General features: G+C 44.8%; 1 protein-coding gene across 8 annotated transcripts in view; it reads right to left on the reverse strand.

The window, feature by feature from the left end:
• Positions 1 to 14,445, reverse strand: part of LOC105917794 (ral GTPase-activating protein subunit beta) — a 42,805-nt gene that overhangs the window by 23,148 nt on the left and 5,212 nt on the right. For 6 of the 8 annotated variants that reach the window (XM_036151696.1, XM_036151695.1, XM_036151692.1 and 3 more), the window contains exons 3-7: positions 11,069 to 11,271; positions 6,565 to 6,731; positions 6,320 to 6,494; positions 5,941 to 6,072; positions 5,683 to 5,876 (exon numbers count right to left, since the gene is read on the reverse strand). In XM_036151696.1, the coding sequence (XP_036007589.1) occupies positions 5,683 to 5,876; positions 5,941 to 6,072; positions 6,320 to 6,494; positions 6,565 to 6,731; positions 11,069 to 11,271 (871 nt within the window). The remainder of the gene's footprint in view (positions 1 to 5,682; positions 5,877 to 5,940; positions 6,073 to 6,319; positions 6,495 to 6,564; positions 6,732 to 11,068; positions 11,272 to 14,445) is intronic. The other 2 variants (XM_036151697.1, XM_036151700.1) reach the window with 1 other exon arrangement.

The raw sequence follows: 14,445 nt of genomic DNA on the forward strand, positions 1-14,445 counted from the left end.
GGCCTGGTTGATGCATCTCTGCAGGCCTTTGCTCTCATGACTAGAGAGCTTGGACGCACACTGTCCACGCTGGTTCATGCTCGCCGCCAGGTCTGGTTGGCGCAGTCGCCTCTTACTGATCCTTGTAGGAGAACCCTTCGGGCCCTGCCTGTCGTTCCGGGGGAACTTTTTGGCTCTGCAGCACTGGAGGCATTGGACCGTACAGCTCAGGCCTCTAGAACAAGGCAGCAGCTGGCAGGCCTTCAAAGACGTGATCGCCAACCAGTCCGCACTTTGGCAGCTGCGGGTCCTTCGCGGAGGCCTTCACGCCCATCTCTTTCCCTTGAGCCACAGGGGCTGGTACCAGCCCAGACATCGGTCCAAAGGCCTGCTCCAGGTCACGGAAACCAGGCTCAAGGCCAAGCTGGGGCGAGGTCATCTCGTTCCTTTCGAGCCATGCAGTCTTGTCGGCGTCCTCCCAAGCCTTCAAGGGGCCGTGGGGCCCGCAGATGACGCCTTAGGGCCTGCGGTCGGTTGTTTTACCCCAGGACAGCTCGGCTTCTGGGCTGCCCACACCCCAGATTTGTGGGTGTTGTCCACACTGTCCAGGGGGTACCGTCTTCAATTCCGCCGCAGGCCACCCGTCCCTGGCCAGGTCAGGATGACTGTGATCCGCGACCCGGTGAAGGCACAGGCACTAAACCAGGAAATCTGCACCTTGCTGGCCAAGGGCGCTATAGTGCCTGTGGACCCCCTGCGGGATCCAGGGGGCTTTTATTCAATATATTTTCTGGTTCCGAAGAAGACTGGGGGCCTGCGTCCAGTCTTGGACCTCAGAGGCCTGAATGCGTACCTGAAGGTCATGCCTTTTCATATGCTGACCATCAAGGAAGTATTGCAGGCAATTTCCCTGGGCGATTGGTTCACTTCAATAGATCTCAAGGATGCCTATTTTCATGTTCCAATCGCTCCGCCACATTGCCGGTTTCTTCGTTTTGCCTTTCAGGGGAGGCACTTCCAGTTCAAGGTCCTCCCGTTCGGACTTTCGCTGTCTCCCAGGGTGTTCACCCGATGTGTCGCAGCGGCCCTCTCTCCTCTGCAGGCACAAGGAATAAGAATCCTCCCTTACCTGGACGACTGGCTCATTTGTGCCGCGACACGGAACCAGGCAGTCCGAGATACCCGGTTAGTGCTCCATCATGTGGGATGTTTGGGCTTGCAGGTAAACATGGAGAAAAGCAGTCTGACTCCCTCACAGCAGACTGTCTTCCTGGGCATTGCCATGGATTCTGTGTCGATGACCGCTTGCCCGTCACCCCAGCGGGTGAACAGCGTATTAAGCATCCTTCCAGAATTCAGGCGTGGCATGGCACCACCTCTTGTGCGGTATCTTCGCCTTTTGGGCATGCTCTCTGTGTCGATGACCGCTTGCCCGTCACCCCAGCGGGTGAACAGCGTATTAAGCATCCTTCCAGAATTCAGGCGTGGCATGGCACCACCTCTTGTGCGGTATCTTCGCCTTTTGGGCATGCTCACAGCCGTATCTGCCGTAGTGCCCTTGGGACTGCTGTCATTGCGGCCCCTCCAGATGTGGTAGAACAGCTTTGGTCTGGACTCCACACGGAACACTCATCGTCTCAGACGACTTTGGGTGGGGCCTCAGTGTCTTCAGTCTCTGTCCCAGTGGAGGGTCAGGGCGTTTATGACGACAGGGGTTCCGCTCGGCTCCCTCCCGTGTCGTCGGGAAGTTGTGTTTACGGATGCATCCTCCACGGGCTGGGGTGCAACCTGGCGGGGCCAAATGGCACAAGGGACATGGTCCCAGCGGCAGTGCAGGGAACACATCAATGTCCTGGAATTACAGGCTGTACTTCTGGCTCTTCAGAGCTTTCTCCCAGGCTTGCAGGGAAAGCATGTGCTAGTGAGGTCAGACAACACTGCTGTGGTTTTTCACATCAACCACCAAGGGGGTACCAGGTCAAGGAAACTGTTGTGTTTGACTCAACAGCTGCTAACCTGGGCAGCTCCATACTTGGCCAGCCTCAGAGCAGCCTACATCCCCGGGCCAGAGAATGTGCCAGCAGATTTTCTATCCCGCCAGAAGCCGCTTCCAGGAGAGTGGAAGCTTCACCAAGAGGTAGTGGAGGACATCTGGAAGGTCTTCGGCAGGGCGGACGTGGACCTCTTTGCCTCAAAGGACGCATTTCACTGCCCCCTTTGGTTCTCCTTGGACGACAGCAGCCCTCTGGGCCACGATGCGCTGGCACACGACTGGCCCCGGACCCTCCTTTACGCCTTTCCACCGTTCAGTCTGCTTTTTCAGACTCTCCTAAGGGTACGCCAGGAAGGGCACAGGGTTCTGCTGGTAGCACCCTTCTGGCCAGCGAGGACTTGGTTTCCTCTACTGCACGAGCTCAGCTCTGGCTCGCCAATGCGTCTCCCCTGCAGGACGGATCTCCTCTCCCAGCTGGGGGGTCAGATTTTGCACCCCAAACCAGACCGGCTCCAGCTCTGGATTTGGCCCCTGCAAGGCCGGGGTCCACTTTCTCGAGATACACTGGGTCAGTAGGGCATACAATGGCTAATGCATGGGCGCCATCCACACGAGCTGTCTATGATAACAAGTGGGCTCTCTTTGCAACCTGGTGCCGTAATAAAGGGCAGGACCCGGTGCAGTGTTCAGTCTCTGACATACTGACCTTCCTGCAGGAATTGCTGGATCAGGGGCGGTCTCCATCTACCTTAAAAGTATATGTTGCTGCCATTTCCTGTCGGCATGTCGGGCTGAATGGTTGCACAGTGGGCCGAGACAAAGACGTTGTGCTGTTTATGAGAGGTGCTCGGCGTTTGCATCCACCCAACCGCCCTGTGGCACCGGCATGGGACCTTTCTCTGGTGCTTGAAGCTCTTCGATCCCACCCATTTGAGCCCCTGGCATCAGCAGACCTCAAATGGCTCTCACTGAAGACAGCGTTCCTTTTGGCGATGGTTTCAGCAAAGCGTGTGGGTGAACTGCAGGCTCTCTCGGTGGCCGAGCCCTGCTGCCGGTGGAATCCTGATGGGTCAGGTGTCACACTGTGGCCTGACGCAGCGTTCATTCCTAAGGTGTCACTGGGGGCGGACGGTAACCAGCCACTCCATCTTGCTCGGTTTGATACGGGATGCCCCTCCGAACCACTGTGCCCTGTTCGTGCCCTTGAGGCATATATCAATGTCACGGCATCCTTCCGAAAGACAAATAGCCTTTTTGTTTGCTACGCCGGCTCACGGAAAGGTCAGGCACTTTCTAAGCAGCGACTGGCATACTGGGTTGTGGATTTGATCTCCAAGGCTTATGCCTTGCAGGACCAGCCTCTGCCGACAGGAGTGAAGTGCCACTCTACAAGGGGCATGTCGACATCGTTTGCTGCCATGACTGGGGTGCCGTTGGATGTTATATGCCGTGCGGCCTCCTGGAAATCACAGAGTACCTTTACTCGGTTTTACAGGGTGAATGTGGCTGTGCCTCATCCCCTTCAAAGAATTCTGGAGCAGCATACATCTACAACACGTTAGGTGAATATTGCTGATTCCTCGTGACCTTGTTGACATAAGTCATCCAGTGCTTAAAGCACCGCCTCTGGCGGTCAGTAGGGATGAAATAGAACGAAAGTTACTGCTGTAACTACGGTTCTATGAATCCCGGATGACCGCCAGAGTGCTTGGTCCCTCGGAATCTCTGCTTTTCACGAGAAGATTGAGGGATTGAACGCCGGGTGCCACGTGACTATATAGAGTCACGTGGCACCCGGCAGGTCACAGGTGACTTTGTTGTCATTAGTACTCGACCTGCGCATGCGCAAGAATGATCATTCAGTGCTTAAAGCACCGCCTCTGGCGGTCATCCGGGATTCATAGAACCGTAGTTACAGCAGTAACTTTCGTTTCTCCATCAAGCCAGGTGCGGTTGTTTTGAGCTTAGCAGACAGGCGAACGCAACGAAAAGTGGAAAAAACGGCAGTACAAACAATGACTAACACAGTGAAGGTATGAACATCAGGCTTCCCACAGCGCTATCTTGGCGAGGCGGCCGCCGCCACCGCCTCTCCAGTTTTATTATTATTATTTTTTTTTTTTTTTTTTATGTTGGCGAGACGCTACCACCGCCGCCTATAATAATAATAATAAAACTCGATATGCTTGCATGTTTATTTGACGTTAACACGCGGTTCTTTGTTGTTGCTTTCGTGCGTGCATATAGTGAATGGCAGGGCAAAAACACATGGAGTTCTCGTCGTAAAGCGAGACTTCTGTGTGTGCGGGCCGAGGGCTCCTGCAATAGCAAGTACGGTATTTCCCCCACAGACCACCAGGGCGGCCGAGAAAACCTTTGTTCCACCTGAAATGACTCATTTAATCATCCAAAACGGTATGGAACACATTAATTAACTGAAAAATGTTGCATAGTATGCCTTTAAAATCTATTCTAAAAACAACTGGAAGCCAATGCAGCGAGGCTAGAACGGTGATATGTGGTCACGTTTACGTGTGCCAGTTAGGAGACGGGCAGCTGCATTTTGTTTTAGGTGTTTCCCTCCCTCCACACACCTGTCTTAAATAAAATGGTGATGAAGAGGCGTCTGCAGCCCTTAATGACAGCTGAGGAAGTAATGCAATTATTGATTCAGGTTTGCTGGAGCATAGATATCTAAAACATGTAGGACAGTGTTTCCCGAGGACTGGAATTGAAAACTACTGCTCTAGGTCCCGTAAAAACAAAACAGAGATGACACTTGCCTGATCAGACATATATTTGGTTTTCTGATGTAGGATTTAACCTATTGAGGTGAATCGTCTTTACAAATAACTTTGTGACTTTTCAATCTTCTGTCAGATTCTAACGGGAGACCATTTCATTTTGCAACAGTGCAGTGTTGCCAGTGAGCAACTAGACCTGTAACTTGCAGGTCTAGCGCCCCCTAGTGGTTAAAAGTTACACCATGCTGCTTTAACACCTGCCTCCTCAGACTTTTCTGGAGAACAAAGAGGACAATTGAACTTTATGCAGGACACACTGTTTGGTGTGATTTATTGGGGTAACCTCCAGAGATGATTAAAATATATGGGATAAGATAACAGTAAATGTAAACGTATGCATTAGTGTCTGAATTTGTAAATGTTTAGTCAATAAACTTGAATAAATTTAAGATTTATATTTGTTCCTTGTCAACTCTTACACGTAAGAGTAAACATTTCACTTCCAGCACCAACTGGAAGGTGTGTAACAGCTTCATCAGAGTTTGTAGATTCCTACTCAGCAACTTGTGATTTGTACTTGAATGTGTTGTTGCAAAGTTGTAACTTTATTCAGAACTTCTAAATTTGTATCCTCACAGATGAAACTCCTGATGAAACATGTAAGAGTTGACAAGGAACAAAATGATTCACGTTTATTGACTCACATTTAGAAATTCAGACACTTGTGCATATTGACTGTTATCTTATGCCATTCTTTGCCTGCTGCTGGTGATCAGAGAGCCCGGTGGCACCAATGGTATGGCAGCACCACTTCTGCTCCAGGGCAGCTGTGGCTACGACGCAGCTCACCACCGCCAGCGTGCTAATGTGTGAGTGAATGGGGGAATGACTGAATGCATGTGAAGAACTTTGGGGTTCTAAGGACTTGATTAAACGCTATGCTAGAACAGACACTTTACCATTTACCATACCAAGCTGAATTCTGCGTGAGTTCTAGTTCTGGTACAGGTGCAGTACCGAGGAAGGCGTTGACCAGTTCGCTGACTGCTCTCATGGCTCTGAAGAAGATCCCTGGCAGGTGAGCGTTTTCTCGCTCAAACATATCCTGGGAGGAGGTCGCAGAGGAACCAGCTACTGAGCAAGTCAGGTCCGCTGGGTTCCTGCAGGAAGCAAGAGACCAATCAGGTTTCCAGTAAGACCAAACGAAGACCATGAACAGGTTACCTGAACAGGTGTAGGACCTGGAACCAGGTGTGAGAGACACGTTCGTCCTCCATGTCTGCAGGAACCAGAGCAGCATCTTCATCTGGAACTTCAAAATGAGGATAGGATGGCCCAAACCTCTGAGGAAGCAGCCTGAGAGGAGCAAAGTGTCAGAACTCTGATCCAAAATAACCCGACACTGATCTGACTCAGAACCAACACAGAACCAACACAGACCCAAGAGAGAGATTGTCCAAAACATCACAGACAAAAGCCTGGAACCAATGACGCAACAACAGAGCAGAAGAGCAACACCAATCCAACAGCGTTGGACCTCCAGAACTTCAGCAATGCAACATAACCAACATGACACATTAAGACCCTGAGACTGGAAATGGACCTGGAGGTTAATGCTGCAGCAACTCGACTCCACTGCTCCACAACCGCAGGCTGATGTCTCCAGCTGCCAAACATCTGTCTGAACGTCTGCCACAGAGAGCGGGATGGAAAACAGCGAGAACACGCCAGCAGCCACACCTCCAGGAGGACGGCCACGGACAGGTCCGATATGCCTTCTGATCACAGGTGAGATGGACAAGTGGAAAACATGACAATGTGATATAAAGAGCAGGTATGTGGTCTTACCTGAAGGAGTGGGCGGAGTCAGCACGGTGTGGTTGATGCGCAGCAAGAAGTGCAGCAGAGTCTCCCAGGTTTCTCTGCTCATCACTGAACTCTCTCTGGCCAGAGACTGAACAGAACACAGCACCTGCTGGCAGAGAGACCGGTGGACCGGACTCACCTGGTCTGACCTAAGAGAATGGGACAAAAAGACTTTAGTTGTATGTTTAATTCAATTCAATTCAATTCAATTTTATTTATATAGCGCCAAATCATGAAACATGTCATCTCAAGGCACTTTACAAAGTCAAGTTCAATCATATTATACAGATTGGGTCAGATTATGCAGATTGGTCAAAAATGTCCTATATAAGGAAACCAGTTGATTGCATCAAAGTCCCAACAAGCAGCATTCACTCCTGGGGAACCGTAGAGCCACAGGGAGAGTCGTCTGCATTGTACATGGCTTTGCTGCAATCCCTCATACTGAGCAAGCATGAAGCGACAGTGGGAAGAAAAACCACCCATTAACGGGAAGGAAAAATCTCCGGCAGAACCGGGCTCAGTATAAACGGTCATCTGCCTCGACCGACTGGGGTTACAGAAGACAGAACAGAGACACAACAAGAGAAACAAAAAAGCACAGAAGCACACATTGATCTAGTAATCTGTTCTACATTAGATGGTAGTAGCGGGTGAGCCGTCTTCTCTGGATGATGTCACAGTTAACAGAACGCCAGACCAGGTGTACCTACTATGAAGAAAAACAGAGAGAGCAAAAAGTTAAAAGCTGAAATGACGACAGTCATTTCAATGTAATACAATGCAAAACTGGAGAACAGTAGAAATCAGTAGAGTGAGAAAATTAGAAAACAAAACAATTTTATCAGCACCGAAAAAACACATTCTACGGCCCAGCTGTAGCAGAATGTAACAGATAAACTATCTTAAAAGTGACCAGAACTGTCATCTGGGATCGGTTCTATCCTGACAAGAATCACAACCTTACCAGAAGGAAAACTAAATAGAGTCAACAAACTGGAAACAGGGTTTGGTTCTAGGCTGAATTCAGATATTGTAGTTACTAGCTTAGATTGATTCAAGTTTGAGATTGGGACTGGGTTCAAGAATAGAATTTAAAATTCTCCTTCTAACGTATAAAGCCCTTAATAATCAAGCTCCATCATATATCAGAGCTCTGATTACCCCGTATGTTCCTAACAGAGCACTTCGCTCTCAGACTGCAGGTCTGCTGGTGGTTCCTAGAGTCTCTAAAAGTAGAATGGGAGGCAGATCCTTTAGCTGTCAGGCTCCTCTCCTGTGGAACCAACTCCCAGTTTTGGTCCGTGAGGCAGACACCCCGTCTACTTTTAAGACTAATCTTAAAACTTTCCTTTGTGACAAAGCTTCTAGTCAGAGTGGCTCATGTTACCCTGAGCTACCTCTATAGTTATGCTGCTATAGGCTTAGGCTGCTGGAGGACATCAGGGTCTATTTCTCTCTCTCTGCTGAGTTCTCCTACTGCTCTCCAATCTGCATTGTTTGCTGTTATTTCAGCTTTTAACATTTTGTTCTCTGTAATTTTTCTCTTCATAGAAGGTACACCTGGTCTGGCGTTCTGTTAGCTGTGACATCATCAGGGGAGGCAGATCATCCTCTATTACCATCTACCATAGAAAGTACTCCTGGGTCAATGTGAGCTTCTGTGCTTTCTGTGTCTCTGCTCTGTCTTCTCTAACATAGAAAGTACTCCTGGGTCAATGTGAGCTTCTGTGCTTTCTGTGTCTCTGCTCTGAATTTGATTGAATTCTGCTTTGTGAACAGCCTTGAGATGACGTGTGTTTTGAACTAGCGCTATATAAATAAAATTTAATTGATTTTACCTAGAATTGATTACTTATTCTCAATGATCCCCAATAAACCACTATTTGATTGGTTTAAATATCTCGACTCCTCCATTTCTAAATTTCTTTGGAAAGATAACCCCCCCCCCCCCCCCCCATCAGCTTAAAGACGCTACAGAAAACTAAAGACAGAGGGGGACTAGATCTGCCTAACTTCCATAACTACTACTTGGCAAATAGGCTACAATATATCACTAAATGGATAAAACATAATCCTTTAGACAAGCCCTGGATAGACATAGAACAGAAAATATGCAATAATATCATGATTTTAGATTTACCGTTTATTAGCTCAAATATAAAACGGCTTACATGTTTTAAAATATTAACATCAGCTCATCTCTGACAGCATGGTGGGAGTTTCTTAAAATGACAAAGTCATCCCTTATCCCATGCAGTCGTACACCTATCTGGAACAACCCTGATATCCTACAAAATAATAATATGATAAACTTTACATACTGGAAGAATAAAGGCATTTAATACCTGGAACATTTATTTGATGGAACCGAGTTCATCACATTTGATAGATTAAACATAAAATATAGTGTTATTAAAAATAAATTCTTAGAATATCAACAAATAAAATCTATAATTAGAAATAAATTTAAGCATATTAAAGGTGGTTTACAAATCCCAATAAATATATTAGAGTTCCTGGGTCTAAACCCTCCAAAACTACTGTCTAAATTATATAGGATACTGTCTAAACTAGATGATTCAATATCTGTTCCTATTATGAAATGGGAAGAGAATCTATCAGTCAGCTTTGAACAAAACTTCTGGGCTCAGATATGTCTAAGAACTTTCAAAATGACTAGAAACCCAAATCTACAACTAATACAACACAAAATCCTTCACAGAGGACACTATACAGGTCAAAGATTATTCAAGATTTGGTCTGCCTTGGTGCTCTGGGGGTCTTTGGTTCCTCACAGTCACTGCTGAGCATTTTTCTCATGGATAAACCTCACAGACACAAGTTCACTCTCACCAACACCTGCAGGTGGATCCAGGTACTACCGCCTCACTTCTATCCATAAACTCCTGTTATTACCTTCAGCTGTCACTTTCTACATGTCGTATTAATTAATCCTGTTATCATCTTCAACTGTCACTTTCTACATGTCGTATTAATTAATCCTGTTGTTATCTTCAGCAGTCACTTTCTACATGTCGTATTAATTAATCCTGTTATTATCTTCAGCTGTCACTTTCTACATGTCGTATTAATTAATCCTGTTATTATCTTCAGCTGTCACTTTCTACATGTCGTATTAATTAATCCTGTTATTATCTTCAGCAGTCACTTTCTACATGTCGTATTAATTAATCCTGTTATTATCTTCAGCTGTCACTTTCTACATGTCGTATTAATTAATCCTGTTATTACCTTCAGCTGTCACTTTCTACATGTCGTATTAATTAATCCTGTTGTTATCTTCAGCTGTCACTTTCTACATGTCGTATTAATTAATCCTGTTATTATCTTCAGCTGTCACTTTCTACATGTCGTATTAATTAATCCTGTTATTATCTTCAACTGTCACTTTCTACATGTTGTATTAATTAATCCTGTTATTATCTTCAGCTGTCACTTTCTACATGTCGTATTAATTAATCCTGTTATTATCTCCAGCTGTCACTTTCTACATGTCGTATTAATTAATCCTGTTATTATCTTTAGCTGTCACTTTCTACATGTCGTATTAATTAATCCTGTTATTATCTTTAGCTGTCACTTTCTACATGTCGTATTAATTAATCCTGTTATTACCTTCAGCTGTCACTTTCTACATGTCGTATTAATTAATCCTGTTATTATCTCCAGCTGTCACTTTCTACATGTTGTATTAATTAATCCTGTTATTACCTACAGCTGTCACTTTCTACATGTGGTATTAATTAATCCTGTATATTATTCAGTGATGGTATCAAGGTGTTGGTTGTTCCTGTAATACTTTATCAGCTGGTTCTGCTGTTCTTTATATCTCTCTCTGCAGGTGTAGAAGCAGACTCAGAGGATGTTATATCACTCTCTCCCTCTCCTCTCCTCTTTCTCTTTCACCTTTTCTTCCTTTTACCATTTTGTCTGTTTCTCTTCGTTTTTCCTCTTCTACCTGTTTCTGTGTCCATTGAACATGAAATAGTCCCAGCATAACATCTCTTATCTCTTTTATTTAAAATAAAGCTTCTTGCAGATATAAACCAAGTGGAGCTCCATGGTGAGAGCAGTAAGGCTCCACTGGTGAAAGTAAAACCCGTTGGACTCTTTTTGACATTAAGACAACAATTGTTAACGCTACACTGTCAGAAAGGACTTGAAAAAATAATTAAAAAATAAAACTAAAAGAAATAAAAAGAATGGTTGGACTTATTTTGTATATGCAATTACAAGCTTATTAATTAGAATATTGATTAATAATCAACCAGTTAAAATTGCACAACATATGGATGATCTTAGGATCAAATCTCAGTCTTAGGTTTTTGCTTCAGGTTTATGTTTTGGACAAGATTCAGGTCAGAGTTTGAGTTTTAGTGTCAGGTCTGAGTTTATTTTGTGGCTTCGGGTCAATAGTCTGGTCTAGATCTAGGTCTGGGTTCAGGTCCAGGTGAGAGGGTACCTGGGCAGGAAGAGGCTGTAGAGATGTCGAACGATCCTCTGGGTGTACAGGTTGGGATCTCTGCTGATAGGTAGAGGGGTGGAGCTTCGCTGGGACACCAGTGCCATCATCCAATCAGTGTAAACGTCCACACAGAGTCTGACAGTGTCTCTGTCCAATGGCAGCGTGAGACCGTAACACAGGACCTCCATGGTCCACTTCACCTGAAAAGACATTGAAATTTACCTGACAGGGTTCTGTGCTGTGGCAGGAAACCAGTGAACCTGATGAGATATGAACCGCCCACAAGAACCTTTACCATCAGATCAGCAGACTGACTATAAAGTCGAGACTGATGATCAATTAATCAGAGATCAGCGTTTGATCTCCAGGCTGTTTCATCAGGTTCTCAGGTGAGTCCAGGATGGAAACCTTTAGTAGCAGAAGACTGTCTGAATTATGTTTTCAAAGTAAACATCTACAGGATCTACAGGAAAAGAGGATTAGATATAGGTCTGTAATTTACTAACTCATCTTGATCAAGAGATGGTTTCTTAAGTAAAGGTTTAATAACAGCTACTTTAAAAGCCTGTGGTACATATCCATTTACCAAGGATAGATTAATCATGTCTAAAATAGGACCACTGATCAAAGGGAATACCTCCTTAAACAACTTGGTTTTCAATTCATTTCAATATTTGAAGCATGTATTGTAGTCTGTTCTGTCTCTCTTCGAGGTCGGTCGTGTCTTTCTCTCCTCTGCAGCTTTTACCCCCCCCCCCCCCCCCCTCTCCTGCTTTGCTATGTCTTGTCTTCTGAGCACTTTCTTCATATCAACCGAACTCTGAAAAACACGGCATCTGGTAAGCTGGTCTCTCAATACTATGGATACATTTTTTTCGACGGGTAGGCAACCAAAGGGGGACCCGTACGGTCCTGATTTGACTTATTTTGTGAGATACACCCTAAATTCCTGGAGGAAAACGGTGTGTCTTTCCACTTTGTCATTCCTGGACGTTTGAAATTTTTACATTGGATTAAGGATACTGGGATCTCTACTTATTGGTTTTTGTGGTTTTTGAAGTATCAGCAAATACAGCGGATGTCGGTAGCCATTTGGCCTTGATCAGGCTGCCGGCTGCATGAAGCGCTCACTAAGGCGGTGAACGGATAAACCTGGCAGGTGAATGGAGCGAAGCCGAAAAGCTGCCTGTGTTGGAACGCAGACTGACTTTGGTGGTTGGACTCAAGGGGAGATGGGATAAAATCTGGAAGTGTAGCACAGAAAAGCCCAGAAATTCTGAAAATTGGATTTATGTGGAGCCAGCAAAAGACTTAAAAGCTGACAGGAAAGTCAGTGCAGCTTGTCTCATAACAAATAACATATTTGGATTTCGCCCTCCCTATCTCTACTCCTGGATTGTTATGGCGGAGAGTGCTCAGAAAAGCCCCCCCCCCCCCTCCCCCTCCCCCGCTGACACCTGAGGATGCTTCTCTGAACTGTTGGCCGGCTGATAACATCAAGGACAACGGCCTCTGGAGAGCGTTCACAGAGATATAAACACTTTCACCCAGACACACACGCATAACTAATGCTCATAAAACTGATGAACTACGCACACGCGACGGGTCTCAATGTTTACCTTCTTCTGCATATATGTGTCTTGTGTTATTTGTGCTTTTCGTGCTATGAGGGGTTTTTTTTGTCGGTTGTTTGACTCTTTATTGGTGAGAGCATAAATTGTTACATTTTTTTTCTCCCTCCCTTCCCCCATGTTGTTGTAATCTTCCTTCAACAGATAAGTGCAGCACCTTGTGGACAGTTTTTGTCCTTGGCAGCACAGCCCCAGTGAACCGTCTCCCCCCTGAAATGTTTGTGATGTTTATGTAATGGTGATGGCACTGAAACAACAATTTCCCTCTGGGATTATTAAAGTATGTCTGATTCTGATTCTGAACTTCAATAGAATTAAATATTACTTATGTTTACAAAGCCATTTAGTATAATTGCAATCTCATGGTTAAATGAAGATAAAGGCATTGATTTTGAATTTAATGGTTAGAACTTAAACTACATAAACAGAAACAATAAAAAGAGAGGTAGAGTTACTCTATATGTCCACAATAACATTAAATTTTAAAATAATAGAAATGATGGCAATTTTCAAAAGAATTTCTCAAGTGACAACAATATGCTTCCGTACAATGTCAGTTATGGGTACATTGGAGTATATAACAATAGAGATACTTTATCTTAACATTATTGTAAGCTGTATTTATAGGCCAAGTGGTTAGAGCAGTGTGCTTGCACTCAGTTAAAGGATGCAAGTACCCGGTTAGATCCCCACTGCCTGCACTCTGGGTCCCTGAGCAAGACCCTTAACCCCAGATTGCTCCCCAGGCGCCGTACATGGCAGCCCACTGCTCCCCAAGGGGATGGGTTAAGATGCAGAAGTGAAATTCTCCATTGTGAGATCAATAAAGTTCAATTATTATTATTATTATTATTATTATGTCCCCAGTGTCCTGTCTAGCAATGTGGCAATAGGAATTGATGTCTCAATGCCAGATAGAGCTCGACAGATTTTGCTTTTACAAGTGGAGCGAACAGCTTTCGCCATAGTGCTCCACTTGATTTATGCTTGTAAATAGCTTTATTATGATTCCTGCAAGGAGAATTTCAAATTATATGGACACTACAATGGGAGAGTAAAGGAAGAACAAAAAGTGAAAGAGAAAGAAAAGAAAAAAAAAAGAGTAGAGGTGAAAGAAAGAAGAGATAAAAGGGAGAGAATGATTAAACGTCCTCTGTCTGCTCCATCACCTGGAAAGAGACACAAAGAGAACAGCACAACCAACAGACATAAAGCAACAGATACAATCGAATAACACCTTGATACCATTTCTAAATCATATGCATTATTATTTAAACTGACATGTGTAATGTGATACTTGAAAAAAGAAAGTGAAAGAAAATAAATAAATTAATTATAGGCTTTCTGTATATAAGTGAACATTTAATACCTGGGACCCAGCACCTGTGGGAGTTTGTGAGAGTGCACTAGTTTAGGTGAAAATTATCCAGAAGGAAATAGATTGATAGTGGTTGTGGAGAACCGAAGACCCACCTTCCCCGAGCACAGAGGCAGGAGGCAATTATTATTATTATTCTACATTTCTTTTCCAGGTTGGATAGAAAAAATGTTTTTAGAAATAAGTAATAAAACAGCATTTATCTGTGGATTTAACAAATAACTACAATTAAACGGATGAATATGTTAACAGAAGTACAGAATGTGTCTTTATCCAACTATTACTAAGTCTTGTAGAATTACTTCGCACAACGCTGCAGTCTGATATTACAAATTATTTAGAATCTAGTGGCCTACTGATTTGCG

The sequence above is a fragment of the Fundulus heteroclitus genome, chromosome 20 (genome assembly GCF_011125445.2).
Source record: "Fundulus heteroclitus isolate FHET01 chromosome 20, MU-UCD_Fhet_4.1, whole genome shotgun sequence".
In the NCBI taxonomy this organism is placed as follows: domain Eukaryota; kingdom Metazoa; phylum Chordata; class Actinopteri; order Cyprinodontiformes; family Fundulidae; genus Fundulus; species Fundulus heteroclitus.